This window comes from Patella vulgata, chromosome 9 (genome assembly GCF_932274485.2).
Source record: "Patella vulgata chromosome 9, xgPatVulg1.2, whole genome shotgun sequence".
Taxonomy (NCBI): Eukaryota; Metazoa; Mollusca; class Gastropoda; family Patellidae; genus Patella; species Patella vulgata.
This window is the reverse complement of record NC_065887.2, coordinates 2249773-2277692: the sequence shown is the minus strand read 5'-3', so window position 1 is coordinate 2277692 and position 27920 is coordinate 2249773. Positions and strand designations below refer to the sequence as shown.

Sequence of the window (27920 nt, the reverse complement as noted above, 5' to 3'; positions counted from 1 at the left end):
ATTTATCACGGAAGATTATTCCCTACCCAACAGACCTTATATAGAAAGTTTAACTGTTAAAGGTAAGATCCCTACCCAACAGACCTTATATAGAAAGTTTAACTGTTAAAGGTAAGATCCCTACCCAACAGACCTTATATAGAAAGTTTAACTGTTAAAGGTAAGATCACTACCCAACAGACCTCATATAGAAAGTTTAACTGTTGAAAGAATAGGTGTAAATAGGTGTAATTGCATGAATTGGGGTTGAATGAAATCTTCTGCCAAAATTATAAAAACAATTCTCTTTCAGTAAAATTAATGAACCAAACAAATTGCAGTAAAAATAAGAGAAAGTTTTCCCCATACTCCCCGCAGGATTTCATTTGATTAGAGTTAATCTCACTAAACACAGCTTTAATGGAAGCAAATTTCTGTTCCAAATTATGACTGGTCAATAGTCTGATTAACAACCAATAGCTAACTACGTAATATGGTTTTCCCAGACAACTTGTTTCTGTTTACTCTTCATTGAATTTCAACTGACTAGGGATCGTTAATATGCGCATGACAACAATTTTACAGATAAACTGCAGGTTCACATCCCATTCAAACATCGGGAATCTTTTCCATGTGGGGCTCTCTGTCTGACACAAGGAAACCATCTTGGAAAATAACAAGGAACTCCCTAATTACCTGTGAGCCATGGACATGTGTCTAATTTGGATAGTTTGAAAGCACATTTGAATCCTCGCGATGACTACCTGTCTTATATTGAATATGTAATTGCTTGCAAAATGTTTTATTTGGGTGATTATTTATGAAGTATTTTTAAATTTCCAGTTCCACCTCGTAATTGATAAAATTTTCTATTTTAAATCTCCAGTTCCACCGCGATTATCTATCGAGAAACCTGAACTAATAGATATAACTCCCGATACGATTCAACTCAACTGGAACCAGGCCCGGGTCTCTGCCACCACCGCCATGATGTCACCTACCTACTACAGGATCGAAGTACGACAACCAAATAGTTTTGATTGGAGAGAAGTTGCTTCAGGAATTGTGGGACAGAGTCACACTGTCAGGAATTTGAATCCATTATGGGATTATGCGTTCAGGGTACGGGCGATTAACGATTATGGTTTGAGCGAACCTACACTTCCTGTGTTCCTCAACAGACAATCAGGTACGTTTTTTTAAAAAAAAAAAAAATTCTTTAACAACCGGAAAATTGGCATTTATACAATTTTTGGAATAGGAGCCCAGGGACCTCACTTAACAAAGAACTGAGCATGACAACATTGCTGCCATCTTGAAATTTTGAATTCATGTCAACATGTAAAATACTTTGAAAGACAAGAAAATTAGCATTTATACAACGTCTCGAATGGTAGCCCAGGGACCTTATTTAACAAATATGATAGTAGGCTATGATATATGGACCAGAAACCAGACTTGGCATCATTGTTGCCTTTTTGGATTTGTAGCTTCATAACATTATGTATAAAATGCTTAGAAAGACCAGAAAATTGGTATTTATACAGCTGTTGTTAATGGTAGTAGGTCAAGGAATTTGATAGTATGGAAATCAACAGCCAGTCAATCTGGACTGGTAAATGAGAACCAAGTTTTAGCTAAGACAATACCAATAAAACAAGTTAATCTAATAAATAAAGTGATATTGTTGATTGTGGGTGATACTGTTTTTGTTGATTTTAATAAAGATAATTATATTTTGTAACAGATACTGGTATACCGTTAGAAGATTATGATTACGATTCACAGTTTGGACAATCAGGTTCGTTATTTCTATTCTTGTTCTTCTCAGACTATTTGATGAGGAATGGATTCACCACACCATCTTGGACTATTATGTTTAATTGTTTATCCTAGTGCATTGAGGAATTATAAGACCTGCTTGCTCCGTGTAATATTATGACGTCACGCAGTGTGCTATGAGTGACATTTTACGTGGATAGCAGGGTTCTACTTAATCTGCATCAAAATCCAACTGTCAAGGGTTCTTTTACGCGTACACCAATGTGAACATGGGGCCTCACGTTTTCGTACCGTCTGAACGACTCAACGCTCTTTCTTGCCAGGCCGTAGCACGACTGACAAGGGGAAACCATGCTGGAAAATCCTGAATAACTGTCTCTGCCAACACCAGGATCGAACCCAACCACTCATGATTAGTAAGCCAGTGCCTTATGCTTACTGTGGCTTCAATCCATAACCTGAATTTGAAATATAAAAATGAAATGGAATGGGGTTTCATGATCTAACGTTTCTGCACCCACTGGGATAATAAAGACTGAATTTGATGTATTTCTCCAGTTAAATAGTAAGTGAAGGAGGACTGCACCACACCACACACAAGACAAACCCACGGACATGACACACAATATACAGACACGGCAAACCACAAACGTTTATACTTTGATAACTATGATTTTATTTTCAGTTCCACCTAAACTACCAATCGACACACCAGCTCTTCTTGATGTCAATGATGATCGTTTAACGTTAAAATGGTTCCCAGCCAGAATTCCTGCTTACGCTAAAAAGGCACCTATCACCTACACGGTTGAAGTCCGTGAGCCGATTGGTCCAGGTTGGAGAAAAATGATCAGTGGTTTGACGGAGCCGACATACAATGTTGGTGGTCTGACTCCTAAACACGATTATTCGTTCCGTATTCGAGCAGAGAGTCCTTTCGGAATCAGTGAACCAACTTTACCGGCCTCAATCACTAGAAGTAAAGGTAAGCTTGTTTAAAAAAATTTATATTTTTCTTTAAATGAATGTTTAACTCATTCTTATTTCAATTTCAAACAAATTTTATAAATGATGAATGAAATGGAGTATTTATATGCATTGTATGCATTATTAAAATTAGTAAAACAAAAAAATCTGTTGACTTTCAACAATTTCTGTATATTACTTCCAGATTTAAGACACTTGTTTCAGTTTGTAGAAACGTTTTAACCCTCGAATGATGAATATTACATGATCTGTATGAAATTGTCTTGTAAGTGCCCCCCCCCCCCCCATTACCTACAAAGAATGAATATGCGAAAACTCCTGTCAACCGCTTGGACGATTTACTTGCTTGCTGTGGGTGTATGTTTCATTGCCTGGCAACCTATCTTTTGTAGGTCTTCAAATGTCAGAAAGATAGTCTTTTGTCTTGTCACGCCCAATGCTTTCAAATTAAACACTATTTATCAACACAAATAAACAAAATGAAATGATCAATAAAAAAGATATGATAATGATAACGTATACCAGTGATTCTCAACCAGTGTGCCGCCAAATCTTAATAAGTGTGCCGCAAAATTTTAAACGGCACACCAAGAAAATTTCTCACTAAAAAGCCAGCTATTTGACTGATGATTTTCAAAACACTGCAATAAAGTAACTTCATAGCTGTGTATTTCTTTATTTAGTTTGAGTCATTCTATGTGTTTATGATCAGTATTTGTCTACAGTTGTATTCCGTCTAAAATTCAAATATTTTTCATATGTATATTTAGCCAGATGTGCCGCTATTTTGTCATGTGTTCCAAGGTGTGCCGTTGGCAAAACAGGTTGAGAACCACTGACATATACATTTGATCTATTGGTTTATATGCTTGATTTTGTTTTCTTAAAGATACATTATGGAAAATAAGATAAAGAGTTGGCAGTTCTCACTATAATAGTTAAAAACTAGATAATGTAAAGGCAATTTGCTGAAAATTTCAGTCAAATTGATCCACTATGAACCGAGAATTAAGCGATTGAAATTTCGGCCTAGCCACGATCATCATTACTAAAGTCTGTAGGATAAAAAAACATAGTCTCAATCATCCTTTTCATGATTAAATTATGAATGGAAGTCGAGCAGCAAATGGGATCATAATGTCTAATTAAGAGTGTAGATAACATTTCAGGCCTAAAGAAAGACCTGCAATTGGCAGAATTAGCTCTTGCTGTATGTTTAATATGTTTAATAATCAAGTGTAATAAATTAAAGCATGGATGTAATTTATTGTTTCAGCACCAGTAATAAGAAGACCATCGTTTGAGTTTGAGAGAGATCGCGACCTCACATCACCTGCTAGGTCTTATATCGACTCTTTTACCTCTGGAGGTAATTTTTCTGTGTAACATCTATTTTGAGACCACCACTGGTGATTGGCTGGATGGCTGTGGCCTCGACCACATTCGAGGAGAACGTATTACTCCAGCATTAATACCACAAGCCTTTCTCTTGACGTCTATCAGTACAGCGTATAAACACAACATCAACCAATCAGATTGTTGGCAAGATGGTTGTAGCTGTCTTTGCTAATAATTAAATTTGCAACTAAAGATTTCATTTCTTTGTATGTTCTCCAGATTGACTTTCAAAATTTGTAATATAACTTTTTATTTTCACAGTTCCACCAAGAGTTCCTGCTGGTCGTCCAAATATGACAAAACAGGCGGAAGATCGTCTATTGTTGTCATGGCAACAGGCTCGCATGCCATCGTACTTGAAGAACACACCAATCACATATATTGTTGAGATGCGGGAGCCACCGAGTCACGCCTGGAACACGTTAACAGAAGATCTACCCGAGACTCACTTTGAGGTATCGAAACTACGTCCTGAACAAGATTACATGTTCCGAGTACGAGCGAAGAATGAGTTTGGAATGAGTGAACCAACACTTCCAGCTACGTTATTCAGAGAGAGAGGTAAAGTTGAAAAAATAATTCCCATGATGATTTCATTGTTTTACCATTACAAACAAATACTAGTTTTGGCCATTTATCAAGTGATCCAAACCAGCTACGATATTTAGAGAGAGAGGTAAAGTCAAAAAAAAAATAATCACTTAATAATTTTATTGTTTGACCTTGACAAACAAAAACTAGTTTTGGTATTATAGCAGGTTGGTTATCGAGTGGTCAAATCCAAATCATGCAGAATTACAAGGTCTGTTTTCTTGTGAAAATATATTGCAAGGAAACTAAAGGTGGAACGGCAACACTCCCTTTAAAAGAGTAGCACAGGCTGCGTAACTGCTGGATCAAACGATGATGCAGGCAGAGAAAGCAGACATTACAAGGACTATGTTTCATTGGTTTACTATGACGATCTAAAACTATTTTTGGTCTTGTAGCCAGGGGGTTGAAGGGAACAAGCAAATAGGTCTGTCTAGACTGTAAACTGGATTGTCTGTTTTCTTGTGCAAATGTACTGCAAAGAATAATGTCACCTGTCTTGCCTCATGGGTTTTTCACGTCACTCTTCTTTTCTCACTTGTTTATGTCTTGTTTTCAAATTTTTATTTTCATCAACAGAGGAGCCGCGAACGAAATCAAGTCGATCTGGATCCAGGGACACTATGAGTCCGTTTAGAAAGATCAGAATTGGTACACCAACAAGTCGTGAAAGATCGGAAACAGTTGAACGTAAAATCGATTACACACGTAAGATACAGTTTTATATTAGTTATATTTAAGACAATCGACCAAATTCAACTCAAGTCACGTGATTAGTTACGCCTCTTAAAAACAGCTGCATATACATCGATTCAACTTACAGCGTCAATATAATAATATTTCACATGATATCAAAGTAGCAACTAGATGATATTTCACATCCATCAAAATATCTAACAACAAGTATCATGGTATCCTCACGTTCAGCACTCAACCAGGATGATAACCATGGTATTTTCATATAACTAACAACTCAAACTGGTCGATACCATGGTATTTTCATATAACTTACAACTTAAACTGTATGATACCATGGTATTTTCATATAACTAACAACTCAAACTGGACAATATTATGGTATTTTCATGTACATTCACAACAATCAACTGTGAGATATTATGATGTCTTCAATTGTATTCTAGAATTAGGTAGATTAACTCCATAGGGATGATCAAAAGGTTTACTAATATGGAGTTCATCTGACTTATACTGGTTACGCGGGTTGTGTATCATCTTACATCGTCTTCTATATGAACCCCTTGTATATCACTGAGATCCCAACAGATGTCTTCCGATCATTAGTCTCCAGCTATCTCACACCTCACTTGTCATTGTCCTCTACTGCTGTTGTCTAATTGGTTATCTAGAATTGTTATTTACAGCTACTTATTTGTATTTGTTACTTCCATAAATATTACCACATTTTTATTTCAGCCTCGGCCCCAGAATTCCTGACGCCGTCAGGTGAAGACCAGTATGCCGCAGAATCAAGAGGCTGTAAGGTATGTGCAGATGTCAAAGGTTATCCATTGCCGGAGATCACCTGGTTCTTCAAAGGTGAGAAGTTGGAGATGGGTGGCCGATATAATTCCTACACCTCACCTGTTGGACAAATCGATCTGGAGTTCGGTGCTGCCACCTGGGATGACATTGGAGATTATAAATGTGTCGCTGAGAATGAACATGGTTCAGCTAGCTGCGTTATTCCTCTTAAAATGGCCGGTAAGTTGATTTTGAAATTGGATGATTATTAATTGGCTTTATGTCTTTTAGTGAATGAAAGTCACTTTCTTGCTGTTGTCTGTCATATTGGGAAAGATGAATCGCTAGCAGGAATGTCTGTCCAAAAATGGTTCAGTATTTGCAAAGATATGATGAATGTAAAATTTGTCAACATTTGGCATCTTCTGTTAAAATAAGTCAGTGTCACTTATAAGTTGGGCCTTGCACTAGAAAGGGAACCCGCAGCTCACCAACTTTAAAATTTTCAGGCAATCTTTATGGGCTCATTTTTAATCCTGTTGAATCCAAGTCAGGCAATTATATACTGTTAATATTTGGGTTTGGTTTCTTTATTATATGTTAAAATATCAGTGAGTACATTTAGCATGGATTAAGCTGAGAAAATTTATATATTGTCTGAAAATATAAAAACCAGATTATAAAATACCAGGTTACTATTTCACAAATAAAAGCCACGGTGGTTAGCTGAGAGGGAGAGAAATGGGGTTTAACGTCCACTTGACACAAACTAGGTCATTTCGGGACTAACGTGATTTCATTTTATTTTAATAATTCGCTTGCACGTAGGGATCTTTAGCAGTGGGAGGAAACTGGAGGACCCGAAGAAAACCCACTAGGTTGGACAGGCAACCCTACTCCTTGTCATGTACAACCGGGGATTCGAAACCACGCTAGTTGACTCAATGTCAGGCCTTATGATACAGCGCGCATGTGCTAATGATTCGGCCATCCAACCCCACGGCTAAGTGAGTAAGATGCTGATTAACTAGGATGTAGGTCGCGGGTTCGCTCCCTGTGTTGGCTGAAAATGTTTATCAAGATTTTCTGGCGTGGTTTCCCCTTGTCAGTGGTGGAGGAAGGGGCCTGACAAGGACAGCCATCTAGTCATTTGGAAGGGACCAAAAACCGATGTCCTGTGTACACATTGGTGTGCATGTAAAAGATCCCTTGGCAGTTGGAATTCGATATAAGAGTAGTGTCGCTGTCCATGCAAAATTCCCCTCATAGCACACTGTATGCCATATGCCCATCTTCATTAGCCCAGTCAGAGCAGAACAGTTGGACGTTAAACCCCATTTCATTTCTATTTCACAAATACTTTGTTAGTTGGAAATGTGTCATTTCTATGGATTTGCACAATAAACTGTTCAATTTACGTGTATCTAAGTGTGAAATGTGCTGTCTGAAATAGAAACCTAGTCAATAACCATTTCAAATTGTCTGGGTTTTTTTTTTTTAGATTCTTAGATCTGAAATGACGTAGTTTGTGTTAAGCGAATGTTTAACAAAACAACTTTCTTTTTCAGATCCGCCAACATTTATCGAACCTTTGAAGGATGTGGTATTACTAAATCGTGGAACGGGAAAGATTGAATGTCGTGTTGACGGAATACCATACCCCACTATAAAATTCAACAAAGATTGGCGTCCACTCACAGAAACGTCTCGTGTTCGTATTCATCACGAAAGGCCTGATTATTTCTCGTTGACAATAGATGGCGCTTTAAGCATGGATGCTGGTCAGTATACCTGTGTAGCTGAAAATGTTGCTGGTAAAATTTTCTGTTCGGCTCGAGTAGAAGTTGAAGGTAAGTTTCTAAACCTCCAGAAATTACCTGACAGAACTAGCTAGACCACCTGACAGAACTAGTTGACAAACTGTAAATAGTTCTTATGACTCGGTTGGTTCACATTCTAACGTTGGCTCACTGGCCTGAAGGTCCCGTGTTCAACCCCTTTTTTGGACGAGAAAGTTGATAGGGAATTCCGGCGTGGTTTCCTGTTGTCAGTACTGGCAAGGGACAATATATAGTCGTTCAGAGGCTACGAAAAACTGGGGTCCTGTGTACACTTTGGCGTGCACGTAAAAGAATCCTTCGCAGTGTAATTCAAAATAAGATTAGGCCACAGTTGGAGCAAAACAGTAGCGCGTTAAACACAATTTCATTTCATTTCAGTTAATTAGAAATGAATATATACATTAGAGATGAATTATAGAGCTATATCTGGCTATTGCAGGTCTTTATTCTGGCTTCAATTTTATATTTTCTGTTTTTACAGATAGTTTACCAACTTTGTGTGATCTCAACTTTAAGAATGCTAATATAGAGGATTATTATTATGTGATGGAGGAACTAGGAAGGTAGGCTACACATCATCTGGATTTACCTACTTGAAGACCACTGTCAACCTATACTTACACAATAGGGGCCATCAGGGTTTTGTAATTATTATTCAATAAAATACCTGATGTACACTTAAAACACGGTTACACGCTGCATGACATTAGTTTCAGTGGGCAGAGATGGGAACTCGAGTCAGACTTAAGTCGCATCGATTCGGACTTAATTCCCATCGATGACCAGACTTGCAACTCGTGACTTGACTCAGACTCGGCAGTCGTCAAAACTCGCGACTTTAAAGAGCTTAGGACTCAAGTCGCTTCTAGGGAGCATAACTCGTGACTCGACTCAGATTCAGCAGTTGTGAAAATTCGCGACCTGATAGAGCTTAAAGGACTCAAGTCGTGATGAGGGTGCATAACTCTAACTTACCTTATTCGCCATGAAATGTTGACTCATTTGATGAACTGGTGACTTAAAAGGCACTCAGACTTTGTGAAGACTTGGGACTCGTCTCGGCACTAAAGTCAGCAACTTGACTCGGACTGAAGGTGCCGTGGCTTGGGACTCAACTCGGGCTGAAGGTCCCATGACTTGTTCCCATCTGTCTCTCTCTCCTAAATGATTTCCTTAATTTTAAAAGATCCAATTGCTTACCATTCAAACAGGCTCAGTAATTAAATTCACTGATTTTTATTTTAGAGGTCGTCATGGCGTTGTTCGTAGAGTGATAGAGAAATCAACTGGTGCAGAATTCGCTGCTAAATTTATCACAGTGCGGGAAGATGGAGAGAAAGATTTCTTTAAGAATGAACTTGAAACTCTTCGCCTGTTGAGTCATAAAAACATCTTGGCGCTACACGATGCGTACGAGACACCGAAGAATCTGATCATCGTTACAGAACTGTATCCTGATATCAACATGCATGGTGTTAATATCCAACCAGAAACATCATACATTGTGATGGTTTATGCTGCATGGTGTTAACATCTGACCAGAAACTTCTCAAACTGTGTTGGTTTGTGCTGCATGGTGTTAATCCTCCACCAGAAACATTGTACATTGTGTTGGCATGTGCTGCATGATGTTAACATCTGACCAGAAACTTCGCACACTGTGTTGGTTTGTGCTGCATGGTGGTGGTTTATCCTGAATGATGTTAACATCTGACCAGGAACATCACACATTGTGTTACTTTGTGCTGCATGATCTGACCAGAAACCATACAGATTGTGCTTTTTGTGCTGCATGGTTTGTAATAACACTTAAATTAAAATAACCATTTAGAGATATGGAGAAACCATTTGCAGGAAATACAAAAAATGACCTGAAATATTTCTACCTTTAAAAGATATTTAGGTATTCTCTAAACGACGTGGGTAAATATTCATTTAGGGATGTTGGGAAAATGTTTGCATGAAATACAAAATAGCCAGAAAACTTGCTACTTTTATCAACTTTATTAAGTATTTTGGAAAACAAAAGGATAGAAAGATTTCTAACAGTATTCTGGAAAGAAGTCATGATGTGGGGAAATATTTGCATGAAATGCAAAAAAAATAGCCTGAAATATTTCTACCTTTATGAGCTATTACCGGTAGGTATCTTGCAAAGATGTCCTGATCCTGCAGTGGGAAAATATTTGCTCTAAATACTAAATTAAATGAACTGAAACATTGTTAGCTTCCTAAGCTATACACATCAACAATAGATGGAAATTGGATATTCTAGAAAGATGTTTTGATGCTGCTGTTACCAGCATTAATCACGATTGTGAGTTACTAACATTAATCATGATTGTGAGTTACTAGCATTAATCACGAATGTGAGTTACTAGCATTAATCATGATTGTGAGTTACTAGCATTAATCACGATTGTGAGTTACTAGCGTTAATCATGATTGTGAGTTACTAGCATTAATCACGATTGTGAGTTACTAGCATTAATCATGATTGTGAGTTACTAGAATTAATCACGATTGTGAGTTACTAGCATTGATAACGATTGTGAGTTACTAGCATTAATCACGATTGTAAGTTACTAGCATTAATCATGATTGTGAGTTACTAGCATTAATCACGATTGTAAGTTACTAGCATTAATCATGATTGTGAGTTACTAGCATTAATCACGATTGTGAGTTACTAGCATTAATCACACACAAAATGACATCTTCATTATTTAACTACCCTGTGCATATTTTATTGTTGAATAAATGACAACCATTGTGCCTGAATGCATGTTTTTCAGAGCATGTGATATGTTTACAGTCAAGTGTTTTCTCCTTGACGACCTGAAAGTCTATCTGGGGGAAATCTGGTTGATCATGCTATAGACCAGAACAACTGGACAGAAAATGATGCTGCTGCGACTGTGAAGAAACTACTCAACACCCTAGGTCACATTCATTCCAGAAATATTTTACATCTTGATATCAAGGTAGGACTGATGAGTTTATTGTTGCTTTTCCAAGACTGCATGTGTGACTTCCTGGGCCCAATATATGCTTTATTTTTCTCCGGAAATATTTGTATTTTAAAAAATCAGATATTAATAGTAGGCCTATATAAAATGTTTTTCTTATTTTTTTCTATTTTTTCAGCCCAGTAATATTCTCTTCCCAACCAAAGACAGTAATGAAATAAAATTGATAGATTTTGGTTTTGCTCGTAAAATACCAAGCACTAACGAGGTTTGGATGAATTATGGTACACCTGACTTTGCATCACCTGAATCTGTTAATAATGAACTGATCACAACAGCGTCTGATATTTGGTCTGTTGGTGCTCTTGTATATACCTTGTAAGTATTTAATTCTATAGCCTCGTTAATAGATCAATTATTGATCACTGTAACCCGGGTATCATTTAATCTTGTGTATTTAGCACTAATTTCTTTCAAATTCGTTTAATATCAAATCTTTGTTTAAAAACTCGACAAGAATCATTTAAAATCTTCCAAAATCACCTAATTTGTATTTGTGTCCAGTTTAAAGCTGGCTGATTAATTTTGATATTGAGTGTCTAATTTACAAGTATTTAATTTCTCAATCACTGTTAAAATATTAATCATTATACATCAATAATCAACAGCGATCAAGAAATTAAACACTTGTAAATTGGACACTCATTATCAAAATTGAATGCTACTTCCATTTAGAGCCCCTGCTGAAACTTCCATTTAGAACACGGTTGCTACTTTCATTTAGAACCCAAGTTGCGAATGGCCTACTTGGTCTCAACCTGGATTGCCAAAATAGACATGATTACAGTTGAATGATGCTGAATTAACTCTCGCCATTGTTCTTTTAGTCTTAAAACAGATGTAATCTGAGCAAAATCGTGACATAATCAAATGTTTCAGCTATGAGCATTGGTTGAGATAGTGTTGGTTTCAGATGGCACATACCTCGTCGGCCGCAATTCTTTTGTTTTAACGAATGATATCTTTCGAGGAATTAAGAGAATACAATCTTGGAACGTTCAATCAAATATCCCCTATTTTAATATTTAAGAACCCGTTCATAACAATTTAGATGATAACAATTTAAAACCTTTCCTTTTTATTATCAGATTGAGTGGAACGACCCCATTCCAGGCCGACAGTGAACCAGAAATATTAGAAAGAATAATGGAAGGAAAGTTGATTTTTGTTCCTGTCTTTGATAAATTTTCCAAGGAAGCCAAAGATTTTATCTCTAAACTACTAGTGGTTGAACCTACGTAAGTTTTATAATTATGTGTTGGGAGTTGGGTGAGGCTGGAGTGGTCTACTATGTGCACTTTAGATCATAAGGTCTGTGTCATTGAGTCAAGTGGTGTGGTTTCAATCCCACAGGTGTATTGACAAGCAGTAGGGTTGAGTTCCTTACCACATGAATTATTGAATTAATATTGTACATATATGTGTTAGTCCCAAAATGCCCTAGTTTGTGTTGAGTGCACATTTAAGTGCCAATATATATTTAAGAAATTTTCAGTAATTTTATATATTTTTAGGGTTTTTTAAATACTTTTTGGGAATATTTTGTTTTTTACATATATATTTTTTATAAGCTGAATTATGGTCAAACCGACAGAGACTAGCAATCCCTAAATCAACTGTGCTTCAACAAGGACACGAGTCTCCAATTTTAATTCCCTCACAGTAAATAACATGCACCACTAGTTGACAGGGTGCCACCCAGGATAAAAAAATGTTTGTGTAATGTTTTATTATACACACTCACACACAGTCTGTCGGTCCATCCACACTTGCTTGTCTGCTCTCTAGGGGCCACAATATTTGACAAATTTTTTTAAAACCTTAGAATATTGATGCTTGTGAGTAGATGACATTTGGAATGAATTTGAACATAATCGCTATTTCATTACACAGTTATGGCCCTTTAATTAGCATAATTTTGCTTATTCACTCTCTAAAAGTCACAATTTTTGCCTTTAGGATAAACTTGCAAGGGTTTTTTTAGTATGTTTTTTGTGATATTATATATTTTATATATTTATTAGTGATCGTTTGTCGTTAGAAGAATGTTTAAACCATCCCTGGATTACGAATGTTTCAACTGATGGTACAGGATTAAAGTTAGATACCAATAACCTGAAATCATACAGAGATCGCGATCAACAACAGGTAAGGCTAGAAATAAAATGAAGCGTGGATTAACAACCCACCGGAGGGGTGGGATGGCCTAATGGTCTAGAGTGTCGTGCTTCGACCTCTAGCTGGCCGATCACCTCTGGCTTGTCGTTTTGATCCCTGATGTGCTTGGAAATAGGGGCGCCTTCTCAACCTCTTGTTTTCTCCAGGTTCTCCGGTTTTCTCCCGCCGGAAAGACCCCTGCGCATTCGCTGAGACGAATAAGACAACTTGTGTGCAATATCATCTTCGGTGAAAGCAGACGTTAAACACTAATAGAAAAAGATATCCTACTGTTATGCACCAAACGGGCTATGTAATACTTTTAGTAGAATTTTTGCTCGAGAAATAACATATTCGCATAATATGTGATATGTACTTTAAATACTTAAATCAACTTAGTCTGTAATTGACAGTTGACACATAAAAAAGAGCTATTTATCGAAAACATATGTCACTCATTTACCACCAGAATTACACGTGAGTGGAATTATTTTAATTGCATCATTTGATTTAAAGTAACCAATCATTTTGTTAATTACACAAGTTCAGGGCCATGATCACGCTTTATGGTGCATGATATTCATTTACCTTTAAAAGAAACCGTGGAACCCTGTAAGTTAGACTTGCATTAGATTCCAGAGATCAAGGGTACATCTGAGTTCCTAGACAGCCGAGAGGCTGGATAGGGTGGAGAAGTGGTTTTAGCTATATAGTATTGTAATTTGTGCTATGCTTGTATACCTGTATTCAGTTATATGCTATATAAAATGTAGAAGCGAACTATGCATTATTATTCCTGGTAAGACAAACGTCTTAAGAAACTAGAAGAAGTAAATACACAACGTGAAGCAGAAGTAAAGACAGCTAGAGACAAATCCTAGACGATCACAAGGCTACAGAAATATGTAGTAAGAAAAGATGCATGGGTCACACGTAGGATGTGGCGACCGGTTTCCCATAGACGCTCTCAGCTAATAAAGACTGCATACAGTGTCCTATGAGTGACAATTTGTCATGATATCGATGCTACAGCCTACTTTTATTCCAATTTCTAACTATCAGTGAATATTTAATCCACTGCCAGTGTTATACATGGGGTTTATCAGCCTACTTTTCTTCACCTACCGGGCTAATGAAGTTGGGTTTATGTTTAATCCACTGCCAGTGTTATACACGGGGTTTATCAGCCTACTTTTCTGCACCTACCGGGCTAATGAAGTTGGGTTTATGTTTAATCCACTGCCAGTGTTATACACAGGGTTTATCAGCCTACTTTTCTGCACCTACCGGGCTAATGAAGTTGGGTTTATGTTTAATCCACTGCCAGTGTTATACACGGGGTTTATCAGCCTACTTTTCTGCACCTACCGGGCTAATGAAGTTGGGTTTATGTTTAATCCACTGCCAGTGTTATACACGGGGTTTATCAGCCTACTTTTCTGCACCTACCGGGCTAATGAAGTTGGGTTTATGTTTAATCCACTGCCAGTGTTATACACGGGGTTTATCAGCCTACTTTTCTGCACCTACCGGGCTAATGAAGTTGGGTTTATGCCTCACAGCTTGCTATGAGTATGAGTGAAATTTTCTCTTACGCAACGCTATGGCCAAGTCAGTAGTTCTTTAATGCTCATCAAACTTTTAGAAAATTCAGCAAAACACTAATAAGTTTACATACTGGTAGATAAATGCAATGGTCAAAGTCAATTTTCTTTCAACAACTGCTTGTCAAAATATCCTTCATTTTGGTATGATGTATTTTTTAGGGGTTTGTTTTTACAAATAAACAATCAAGATTAATCTCCCTTTCCCTTCATGTTACAGACGAAAGCCAGTGCTGTACGAACTGTCGCCAATCTTAGATCTTTACGAAGATTGATGGATGGAGATTACTCGGATCTCGGATTCCAACCGAAGGTCGATCCAGTAACGGGACAGATAACGTTCCCCGATTCCGAGGCTTACGGTGAATTCGCTGACGAGGAGACATGGTATGATTGGCAGGCACGATATCAACAAGACGCCCAGTTACAGACACCTCACGATTCAGATTATGGTTTAAGGGTGAGAGGTTATCGTAGAGCTGCGGGTGATATGGATGATACAGGCCTGCCATCTGGTGTAAGATTAGATGATGCGGTAAGTTAACAGTCATTTTTTTTGTTTTGAGAATAATTTATTGTTTTTCCGTTAAAGACACCTAATTTGATTTAAATTTTCAACATATTCCCTTTTCATTATTATAACGAGAACTGTCAGATTTTTATCTTAATCGGGGAGTTGGATGGCTGAATGGTTAGCATGCGCGCGCTGTATCATAAAGTCTGTCATTGAGTCGACTGGCGTGGTTTCGAATCCCCAGTTGTACGTGACAAGGAGTAGGGTTGCCTGTCCAACCTCGTGGGTTTTCTCTGGGTCCTCCGGTTTCCTCCCACTGCTAATGACCCCAATGCGCAAGCAAATTATTGAAATAAAATTAAACCATATGTTAGTCCCGAAATGACCTAGTTTGTGTCGAGTGGACGTTAAACCCCATTTATTTCTCTCTCTCTCTTTTATCTTAATTTTACATGATGCATCTTTAATAATCAATAATCAATCTGAGTTCATATTAGTATGAATTATTCTCCGCAAAATGCAAATCCTGCATCGTTTCTTTAACACAGAGTTTGTTGAAGAATGAAAAAAATACATCAGCATTCTTTACGAAATCAAAATGTTTTGGCATCTACCAGAAACTTGAATCATATTATGACTGTGGGGTTAAAATTGACTTGCATCTAGTGTAATATTACAGACAAGTTTGGAACAACAATCACCTGACCTCACTATTTATAGTACACACCTTTATATCACACCGTACCTGTATATTGCATCTTACTCTTCCGGACACCTGTTACCACTGTTTGTCGTGTATTTTGTACACGAGGAGCAGTCCATTTGCTGATTACACTATTTTGCTTGAATACACTATTTTGCCTATAACGTTTTTTAGGACTTCGAATTTTGTCTTATGGTTTGGATTGTTCGTACTTGGTTTTATTTTATTTTTATCATACCTGTCTATAATACTGTACCTGAATATTACATCATACCTGTGTATTACACCTGTATATTACATCGTACCTGAATATTATACCGTACCTGTATATTACACTGTATCTGTATATTACATCATACCTGTCTATAATACTGTACCTGTATATTACATCATACCTGTATATTACTCTGTACCTGAATATTATACCGTACCTTTATATTATACTGTACCTGTATATTACACCATACCTGTATATTACATCATACCTGTATATTACACCGTACCTGACTATTACATCATACCTGAATATTACATCATACCTGTATACTACACCGTACCTGACTATTATACCGTACCTGAATATTATACCGTACCTGTATATTACACTGTACCTGAATATTACATCTGTATATTACACCATACCTGAATATTTCATCATACCTGTATATTACAGACGACCGATTATAACGTGCTCATCCATTAAGTTTCTATGGCTATTGAGGATAAAGGTCAAAATATACAATGTCATATATTCGATCTTAAAGTCTAACACATGTACTTTAGATTATAAGGTCTGTCGTTGAGTCAATATACCTTACCTGTATATTACTCTCATGTATTTCAGGTACGAGATATACTTGATGGTGATTCCTCGACAAAGGTAAAAACAATGAAAGAGAGGCGTACAATATCAGTGGATAGAGAAGAGTTACCTGCCTCTATTGAACGTGAGATGGATTGGTTAGATGGTGTCCGTAAACATCGTGCTATTTACGATCCCGCTGAATCTAGCTGTCCATCAAAACGATCATCAATTGCATCGATAACTGGTGAACGTAAGTCTTTTGTATTTTTTTCAGTTTAGACGTTTTCTACAGAGTATTTCTCTTGCCTCCCATTTTAGGGTTGGGTGGCTGAATGGTCTAATAAACACATGTTGAATCACAGGATCTGTCATTGAGTCAAGTGGTGTGGTTACGATTCCCCACTTGTACGTGACAAGAAGTACAGTCACCTGACCAACCTCATGGGTTTTTTCCCACGCTGATCGAACGGGCAAGCGAATTATTAAAAAAAAAATTGTACCATAATATGTTAGTTCCAAAATGATCTAGTTTGTGTCAAGTGGTCGTAAAACTCTATTTCTCTGTCTCTCTGTTTATATATAAATTGTTTTTGATTTTTTCAGCCGAGCTGCCACCACCGATATTTAAAACTAAGTTACAAGACAAAGCATTCTCTTGTGGCGAAGACATCTTGTTTAAATGTCAAGTGGTTGGACCGCCTCCACCGACGGTCACATGGTACAGGAACGAGGAGTTACTGACAGATGGTGCTAGAATTCGTATTGATCTGACAGATGATGGGGTTGCCACGTTGTTGATATTGAGTGCCAAGCCGTATGATGGAGGGGTGTATAAATGCGTGGCCAGGAATAAATATGGCCGAGCAACTTCACGAGCCAGATTACTTGCTGGGGGTAAGTTGTTTCAATGCTACCAATTAGGTCAACCCAAGTTTAATTGCTGGGGGTAAGTTGTCTGATAATTTTTATGTAATAAAGGTGTTTATGGGAAAGCTACAATACCTTAAACCCTTATTGGTGATGACTTTATAAATTAACCACAAGGATATATCAATATGAAGATAGAGTTGTCTGCCCATTGAACAGAAGTACAACAGATTGTGTTCTGGATGATGTGAGGTATTAGCCAATGAAACGGTCTGTTATTGCAGCTTTAGCTGTGTTACGCACAGAACTGTGGGTAATCCACTAGAAACATCAATGCTGATTGGTTAACCAAATGTCTGACGACATAGGGTCAAAAGCCGCTTGTATGACCTATGACGTGACCTATCACTACAACCGGAGAGATCTTCATGTAGTGTAGGCCATCGGAAGTTTTAAAAAAACGAAATGAAATATCAGACCAGTAACTCCAATTTTTTATGCGTAAAGCTGTTTTACTTTTTACTCCACAATCTATGTAGTCTGCTCAATCCGCCTGAATAATCCAGCAGAAACAGATTTAACTGTTATTAGTCCAACCTTTATGTTGCCGATATCCTCATGTAGACTATATAATTGTATAATTCTAATTATATCATGTTTCTATTTTTAGATGTACCGAATCGTCCTGGGAGACCAGTTGAATAATTTTAATATATATGTTTTTATTTTTAGATATATCCACGCATCCTGGGAGACTAGTTGAATAATTCTAATATATTATGTTTCTATTTTTAGATGTACCGAATCGTCCTGGGAGACCGGTTGTTACACAGATTACATCCGATTCGGCTCTCATTATCTGGGAAGCCCCAAAATCAGACGGAAACTCGGATATCCTATTTTATAAAGTTGACTATAAAAGACTTGGTAAGTTTGTAATTCAAAGGAGCCATGGTGGCTAAGTGAGTAAGATGCTGGCTTGCTAGCCTTGAGGTCGTGGGTTCGCTCCCGGTGTTGTCCGAGAAAATTCATCCTGATTTTCTGGTGTGTTTTCTTCTTGTCAGTAGTGCAGGACGGAGGACCTGACAAGGTCAGCTGTCTAGTCATTCGGATGGGATGAAAAAACTGAAGTCCCGGGTTCACATTGGCGTGTACGTAAAAGATGCCTTGACAGTTGGAATTCGATAAAAGGGTAAGCTGTAGTGCCGTTGTCCAGGCAAAATTTCCCTCATAGCACACTGTATGGTGCATGCTGATCTTCATTAGCCCAGTCGGAGCAGAATAGTACCCCATTTCATTTCATTTCATTGTAATTCAAGATTTTCATCTGTCTGTGATTTTGTGTTTCAAACTTGGTATACTCTAACATCTCTGTTACAAAAGGGAGCCACGTTGGCTGAGCAAGTAAGGCGCTGTCTTACTTACCAGGAGGTTCCATGTTTAATCCTCGTGTTGGCCGAGAAATTTCCATCTCTCTTTCTCCATGTAAGTGATGCAGAAAGGGCGTCTGGGGCAGCGTCTGGTCGTTTGGATGGAACACAAATAACAACTATGGCACGCACATAAATGAATATTTGGCACATGTGCCCATCCTCATTAATGTCAGACGTGGTTTCCCCTCGTCAGTGATGCAGGACGGAGGGCCTGACAAGGACAGCTGTCTAGTCGTTCGTATGGGATGAAAAACCGAGGTCCCGTGTATACATTGGCGTGCACGTAAAAGATCCCCTGGCAGTTGGAATTTGATATAAGAGTAGGCCTAAGGGCCGTTGCCCGGGCAAAATTTCCCTCATAGCACACTGTATGGCGTATGCCCGTCTTCATTAGCCCAGTCGGAGCAGAACAGTATTACGTTAAACCCTATTTCATTTCATTTCATTTCATTTCATTTCATTTCATTAATGTCGCTCGTGCAGAAGAGTGGAAATAAAGCTGAATTTTATTCAGTTAATTTAATTTGAATCCTATACTTCCTGCACATATTTCTGTGCAGGGCGGAAAAAATTCTTATAATTTTATGACCGTTTGTGTTGTATTTTAAGGTGATGAAAGATGGACGACAGCCGTAAAGATATTACACGAATGTGCCGTAGTGAAGGGATTAAAACCAGATACAGGATATCGCTTCCGGGTGTCGTGTATGAACCAGTTCGGTATGAGTCCGTATTCCTGGTCGTCTATACAAGTTGTCACCAAACAATCAGGTGAGTTTCCATGGCAACCAATCAATTTAAATAATGTGAGCCTCATATAAAAAAACAGGAACTGCATCTACTAATAATAAATTATCACAGAGTCATTATGCACATTATTGTACACAGGGATCAGGCCTATTCTGGGCCTAGTCCCGAAATGACCTAAACTCTCTCTCTCTCTCTCTCTTCAAAGCTTAGAATAGCAACAAGGTCATTGACACATGACCACAATGTGAATTTCCATACTAGGTCACAGATCCTAGGACCTGGTATTAGAACAGTGTATGATAGAAATGGACACCCTAAGTTGGTAACCATGGTGATCCGTAACAAAAAGGGTAGGTTGTGAGAGTAAGATCACCTTCAAACTATTTACCTGTTCTATTTACCTGTTTTATTTGATTCAATCAGGTGGTGAAATTCAATTGGATGAAGAACAGCAACTTGCCCTAGCTAAATCTCATCAAGCTGAGGAACAGCTGACACCAGACTCGAGCAGACGTGAGACTAAAGATGATACAGATCTCCTTGACGACTCAACAGAGGAACCAAAACTTCAGAAATCATCTCCTGAATCTGTTTATAAATTCACAGATTCCGTATGGAAGTGAGTAGAGTATGGCTGGCCTTTTAGAAATAGAAATTAATGCTCTTAGTTTATTTATTCTAAAACTGTAATGGAGGTTCGGTGATTTAGTGGTTTAACGCATGCATGTGAAATCATAAGGTCTTTCGTTGAGTCAAATGGCGGGGTGTCGATTCCCCAGTTGTATGTGACTAGGAGTAGGGTTACCTGTCCAACCTCGTGGGTTTTCTCCGTGACCTCCGGTTTCCTCCCACTGCACAAGCGGATTATTGAAATAAAATTGAACCATATGTTAGTCCCGAAATGACCTAGTTTGTGTCGACTGCTGTGAAGAAGTAAATAATGGACTATGTATCAAAATGTTTTTCATTATCAATAAATTATTTTCTTTTCAGGGGTAAATTTTCGGATGTTCGCCATTGTACAAACGTTGGAACAAAGGCAGAACGAGTGGTTAAAATAATTCCTGTCAGTTCTGAAGCAGACGCAGAGAAAGATCGAGAATATAGTATTCTACGTGAAGTGCGACATAACAATATTGCTAGACTTTACAACGCCTATTTCGCATCGGGTAAACTCTACCTGTTTTTCGAAAGACTTTACGGTGATCATATTGTTCGACAATTAGCGTATAAAAGACGTTATTCAGAAGACAATGTTGCCACGGTGATACGTCAGGTATTAAACGCTCTACAGTTCTTACATAGAATCGGCATCGCTCATTTAAATATTCAGCCTGGAAGTGTTGTGACTGCTAGTCGACGTCACTTGGATGTAAAACTCATTGATTTTGGTTTGTCGCAGAAGATACCCAATCAGGATGGAGTATTGGTACCTAGAGTGGGATATCCAGACTTTATGCGTAAGTTTTTAATACTTCAGTCATCCTCCCACGTATTCATTGGCATGGACGTTAAAGAACCTTAGATGAAGAACAGTCGTAAACAATTCCATCCCAGGCAAAATTGCCCCCAATAGCCCACAGATTAACCGTCGCCCTTCTTCATTAGCCGGTTGGTGGAAAAATATGAGAACACTAAACACCCTGTTTCATCCCAAATGGTTGCATGACCTGTATAAACATACTAAAACAGTGTTCAGAGGGGGGGGATATAACCAGGGAGTTTGTCACCGGGTATCACCAAACCTGTCTCATCTGTCATAATAACTATGACAGGTCAGGGACTTGGTCCGAGTGTGGGGAATTTAATGGATATGGTGGGAGGGGGTGGGCAGATTGCAAAGTAAATGGTTTCGGTGAGAATAGAAGGGGGAATTGAACGGGTGATGTGGATGGGATTGAATGGGGGTGTGGGTAGGGTGATGGGATGTGTGGGAAGGAGGGGGATTGAATTGGGGGAGATTAAATTAGCTAACCTGATAAAACATTTTGTCAAACCAACCAGAATTCAGTATGACTTTTGCAATCTATGTTTCAGCACCAGAAGTTATAGCCCAGGAACGAGTTACAGAAACGGCTGATATCTGGGGAGTTGCTGCCCTTACTTTCTTACTGTAAGTAACAGGATTGATCCGATGTTAGCCTCGATAGTTTTCAGTGATGGGACGAAAGCCTGTAGATCCTGAAACCAATCCTGGCATTAGCAGCGATAATAGTTGCACAGTATTTTCTGGCATGGTTTCCCCTTTTCAGTGATGGAATGAAAAAACTGGGGTCACATTGGCGTGCACATAACAGTACCCTTGGCAGTTGGAATTTGAAATAAGAGTAGGCTGTAGCGCCACTGTCTGGGCAAGATTTCCGTCATAGCACACGATATGGCATATGGCTGTCTTCATTAGCCCAGTTGGTGCAGATAAGTAGGATGTTAAACCCCATTTCATTTCATTTCAGATCTTTCTTTCCTGTGCAGTGATTTTGACAGGCTATATTATGACCATTTGTTTGTCCAAACTTGTGTTTTCACTGGCTTCTCATGTTTCCTCCCACAGCTAAAGACCCCTTGAACCATATGTTAGTCCCTATATGACCTAGTTTGTGTCAAGTGGATGTTAAACCTCTTATCTCTCTAGTAGTTTGCGTCATAGCTTTAATAATGATGATGATGATGATGATGATGATGATGATGATGATTTTTGTTTTCAGGTTGAGTGGTGAATCACCTTACAGTGGTGATTGTGATGAAAGCACGTTATTAAACATTGTATACAACCGATACGACCCCCATGACCTCTACGATAATATTAGTAAAGAGGCTCTGAAATTTATCTTTAAAATAATGAAGAGACTTCCCAGGTTTGTTACTGTTCTAGCTGGGGGGTTGGGTGGCAAGGAGTAGGGCCACCAGTTCTAGCTGGGAGGTTGGGTGGCAAGGAGTAGAGCCGCCAGTTCTAGCTGGGGGGTTGGGTGGCAAGGAGTAGGGCTGCCAGTTCTAGCTGGGGGGGTGGGTGGCAAGGAGTAGGGCCGCCAGTTCTAGCTGGGGGGTTGGTTGGCAAGGAGTAGGGCCGCCTGTTCTAGTTGGGTGGCAAGGAGTAGGGCCGCCAGTTCTAGCTGGGGGGTTGGGTGGCAAGGAGTAGGGCCGCCAGTTCTAGCTGGGGGTTGGGTGGCAAGGAGAAGGGCCGCCAGTCCTAGCTGGGGGGTTGGGTGGCAGGGAGTAGGGCTGCCAGTTCTAGCTGGGGGGTTGGGTGGCAAGGAGTAGGGCTGCCTGTTCTAGCTGGGAGGGGGGGGTGGCAAGGAGTGGGACTGCGAGTTCTAGCTGGGGGGTTGGGTGGCAAGGAGTAGGGCTGCCAGTTCTAGCTGGGGGGTTGGGTGGTAAGGAGTAGGGCTGCCAGTTCTAGCTGGGGGGTTGGGTGGCCAAATGATTTCAACCGTGCATGTCAAATCAAGTGGCGTGGATTCAATTCCCTGCTTGTACGTGACAAGGAGTATGGTCGTCTGTCCAACCTTGTGGGTTTTCTCTGGGTCCACGGTTTCGTTTCCTCCCACTGCTAAAGACCCCTACGTGAATACAGGCAAACAAATTATTTATGATAACTTTGTCTCCCCCACCAACAAGCAAATAAAGTTTATTGGTAAATTTCCCTTAGTTATTTGGTAAAAAGGTACAATTAATCCTTCGATTAATTTTTATTGTGCTATATTTTATATCTGGCTAATTGAATGTTTTCTTATTTCAGGAACCGATTAAGCCTTCAAGATTGTTTGGAACACAAATGGCTTCTGTTGTCCGACGCTATGGTTAAAACGCGACAAGAAGCTGTTTTCTTGACCAATAAAATGCGTAAATTCTGTAAGGAATACGATGCAAAACGTCTCAGTCCCGATTACAGACGTGATTTCACGACCTTCACCCTGTCACAAAGAAAACCAGTCAAGCGTGTCAAACCGAAATCTAAACTCTCTAAACAGGAACCAGTGATCGACGAACCATTTAGTGATGAACCACAAGCAGAATCAGACCCAGAGCAGGTTGCTATAGAAACGCAACCGGAAGCCGTTTCAGAAGAAATGGACAAACCCAAAGAAGAGGCCAGTTCTTAAACACAAAGTAAGTTCAGCAAAAATTGCAGGTGAAGAACAGTGGGGAAAAATTGTTAGTTACGAGGCAAAATTCTCCTAGTCACATGACCTATGAAAATATGAATAAAAATTGTCACATGTTTGTCTCAAAGGTAGCGTGTTCATGATACATTAACTATATGTTAGTCTCAAAATAACCAACTATTGTGTTAATTAGACATTAATCATATGTTTGTCTCAAAATAACCAACTATTGTGTTAATGAGACATTAATCATATGTTTGTCTCAAAATAACGAAAGTATTGTGTTGATGATACATTAACCATATGTTAGTTTCAAAATAACCAAAGGTATAGTGTTGATGATACATTAACCATATGTTAGTCTTAAAATAACCAAGCTATTGTGTTGATGATACATTAACCATATGTTAGTCTCAAAATAACCAAAGTATTGTGTTGACAAGACATTAACCATATGTTAGTCCCAAAATAACCAAAGTATTGTGTTAAAGACATTAACCATATGTTAGTCTCAAAATAACCAAAGTATTGAGTTGATGAGACATTAGCCATATGTTAGTCTCAAAATAACCAAAGGTATTGTGTTGACGAGACATTAACCATATGTTAGTCCCAAAATAACCAAAGGTATTGTATTGATGAGATATTAACCATATGTTAGTCTCAAAATAACCAAAGTATTGTGTACAATTGGGATGCTGGATTGTCAGTCTGAAACGTTCCGAATTGACAGAATCGCAATCGAGTGACGGGGAATTCAGTTCTGTCATAGTTCTGTCAGTTTCGACAACAGAAGTGGTCAGTGGTGTGAGTAGAATCGTGACATAGTTAACACAACGAATATGTTTCAGCTGCATGGTTGGTTGAGGTATTTTCTTATTCAGTAGATGTATGTGGTGTAGCCAGGGGCGTGCTGGCCCCAAAGGTGCCCGGGAGGACGGGCACCGTCGGTCGCCAAAGGCGACCCGAGCGGCGAAGGCGCGCAGCTGGTAGGGGGGTAAGGGGGGGGTTCTCCCCCCAGAAAATTTTTGAAATTTGACAATGGGAAACGCGTTTTGCAAGCACCTCTGGGAGAAATCTAGGTATCATATTTTCCAAATTTATGCTGCTATTTTGACTATAAGACATACTACTGTACTACACAAGACACTCATGACAGGTCTGCTTAATATAATGCTAATTCAATGTATTTCTATCCAAATAATAAATTTTTAATCAAAGACCATTTCACCTTAAGGTGACAGACATTTGCACGTCAGCATAATATATTTTACTAATCGTTGTGTATGTATGATTTTTCGCGTGCGCACTCTCAATTTTTTGAGGGGATTCCGCGTGAAAATTAGAGCTCTCAGGGGGGCCCGCTTATACGGGTGGACTTATTGGTTAATGGGGGCCTGGGAGGACACCGTCCTCCTAAACTCCCTGCCAGCACGCCCCTGGTTGTAGCCCGATATACCCCTTTTCACATCGATTGGGGATTGAGAGAATTCAATTCCAAAAGGTTCAATCGAGTATCCCCTGTGTAATGTGTCAAGGGGGATAACTCTTGTGAGATGAAATGGATGCAGACCACCAAATATTTTTGACCAAAATGAAATAGAGTTAAATCATAAACTTTAATGTTCTACTCCTCCAAATTTATATTTTTTTTAAATCTATTTTTCAGATGAATGGAGAAAAAAAGTTTTGATTTCGATGTAAATGTTTTTAAATAGAGAGAGTGATAAATCCTGCGTGATGTTGTGATGATGTTCACCTTGAAACAACCTTGTGATATGTCCTTCCGACGTCGGGGGCAATGTAGATATCCATTAGATATTCCAATGATTAAGCCTAAAATATTTTTTGTTGTGAATTGTAGTTGTTACAATAAAGTTGTTATACTAGTGAAATATTTTCACCTTAGAAATTGTTGATTAAATATACTATCCCTGTGTTTTTCTTTCATCTTTTATAATTTCTGTGACGTCAAATATATGAGATAGTATCTTTATGTGAATCGTTCAATCGAGAATTTAAATGACAATGTTTATTAATTTTATTTGGATGACCACAAAGGTTTCTCTTATTACAGAAACCAGCAACAAAGTGTTTCTGTCGCTCTCGTGAAATCAAATATTGGGGTTCGTAAAATTGTTTTATTTAGGACTTGTTAAAGAGAAAACAATTTCAATTCCTAGCAATCAAACAGCTATAAGAATTATAAATTGTATAGAAATAATGTGTGTTGATTATCTTATATTAGATATGTAATATTATTTATAAATAATGTAATAATATTTATAAATACTATCTTATATTAAATGTAATATTATTTATAAATATTATCGTATATGAAATATGTAATATTATTTATAAATACTATCGTATATTAGGTATGTAATATTATCATATATTTATGTAGATATAAGTAAAGGTAGATAATATAATTATTTAAACATATATATATATCTATGTAATATAGTTATTGTTTGATTGTATCTTTATAACAAGGACAAGTTGTTTTGTATTATGTCTACATACTGGTTGATTGATGTAATGGAAATGAAATGGGGTTTAATATTCTAATGTTTGGCTCTGATTGGGTTAAAGACAATAGAGGTTTATTGACTATAGGTTTTTGTTCAAACTACTGTTAGTTGTAGATCACCTACACTCGCTTCGATGATCAAACCAAATATTAAATCAGTAATAATTATACTTTGCTATATGATTGATTTTGTTGCTATTGCTTTTGTTCTGTTTTACTTTATCCAGGTTGTGCCATATTTTGTTCCTACTTTCAATTTGTGATGGTAAAATGACTGGTCTATTTATTTTTATTTTGTGATTCTAAAATGACTGGTCTATTTATTTTTATTTTTTGATTCTAAAATGACAGATCTACATTTTTTTGCTAAATCTTATTATTATGCCTTTTTTTATTTCAATTTTCTTGTTATTTTTCAAGTGCAATATTTTACACTTATTTTTTTTGCCAAATTTTTGTATTTATCACACCAATATGGATTGGTCCTATAGTAAATAATAACTTCTTTTATTGGTTTATTTTATATTTTGTGTATCTTCTGGTCAGGAATTGGCAACATGTTTAGGGTGTGTGGGTAAATTGCTTTATGGTCATGTGACGTAGCACTATGGTGCAGTTATGATTGAATGAATGGATTATTACTTTTAGTATGTTTGTCAGGACAGAATAATCTAGGAGGCCTCAGATTTACGGACAATCTAGGTGTCCCCAGATATACGGACAATCTAGGTGTCCCCAGATATATGGACGATCTAGGTGTCCCCAGATATACGAACAATCTAGGTGTCCCCAGATATACGGACAATCTAGGTGTCCCCAGATATACGAACAATCTAGGTGTCCCCAGATATAGGGACGATCTAGGTGTCCCCAGATATACGGACAATCTAGGAGGCCTCAGATATACGGACAATCTAGGTGTCCCCAGATATACGGACAATCTAGGTGTCCCCATATATACGAAACATCTATTGGTGTCCCCAGATATACAGTCACAGGACAGAACAAAATAGGTGTTCCCAGATATATGGACAATCTAGGTGTCTCCAGACATACAAAAAATCTATAGGTGTCCCCAGATATACAGTCACATAACACACAGGACAGAACAGAATAGTTGTCCCCAGATATATGGACAATCTAGGAGTCCCTATAACACACCACATCCCTAGCTACATTATACTGTTGCCAATTCTTAATCAATATCTAGGTTACATGTTATTTATGTGGTAGATATAATTTGTAAATATTATTATTTATACTGTAATAAGATTGTGAAATGTTCTTGTAGAAGATGTCTTGTAGAGGATGTTTTGTAGAAGATGTTTTTGTGGTGAAACCGAAATAAATCCGTAAAATATC

The 27920-nt window shown here is 38.1% G+C and overlaps 1 protein-coding gene across 1 annotated transcript; it reads left to right on the top strand.

Moving 5' to 3' along the window:
- The first annotated feature begins 123 nt into the window (after positions 1 to 123).
- LOC130014387 (obscurin-like) lies at positions 124 to 27920 on the top strand. Its single transcript, XM_056103505.1, has 27 exons — positions 124 to 160; positions 866 to 1168; positions 1727 to 1780; positions 2447 to 2746; positions 4025 to 4117; positions 4408 to 4707; positions 5317 to 5445; positions 6172 to 6459; positions 7788 to 8069; positions 8542 to 8623; positions 9306 to 9509; positions 10906 to 11044; positions 11208 to 11407; positions 12178 to 12327; positions 13114 to 13237; positions 15071 to 15385; positions 16912 to 17122; positions 17476 to 17766; positions 18535 to 18666; positions 19782 to 19943; positions 20346 to 20541; positions 20916 to 21382; positions 21960 to 22035; positions 22628 to 22777; positions 23659 to 24029; positions 25695 to 26872; positions 26910 to 27920. Exons 2-25 carry the CDS (start codon positions 967 to 969, stop codon positions 24020 to 24022), a joined length of 4911 nt encoding a protein of 1636 aa, XP_055959480.1. The 5' UTR covers positions 124 to 160; positions 866 to 966; the 3' UTR covers positions 24023 to 24029; positions 25695 to 26872; positions 26910 to 27920.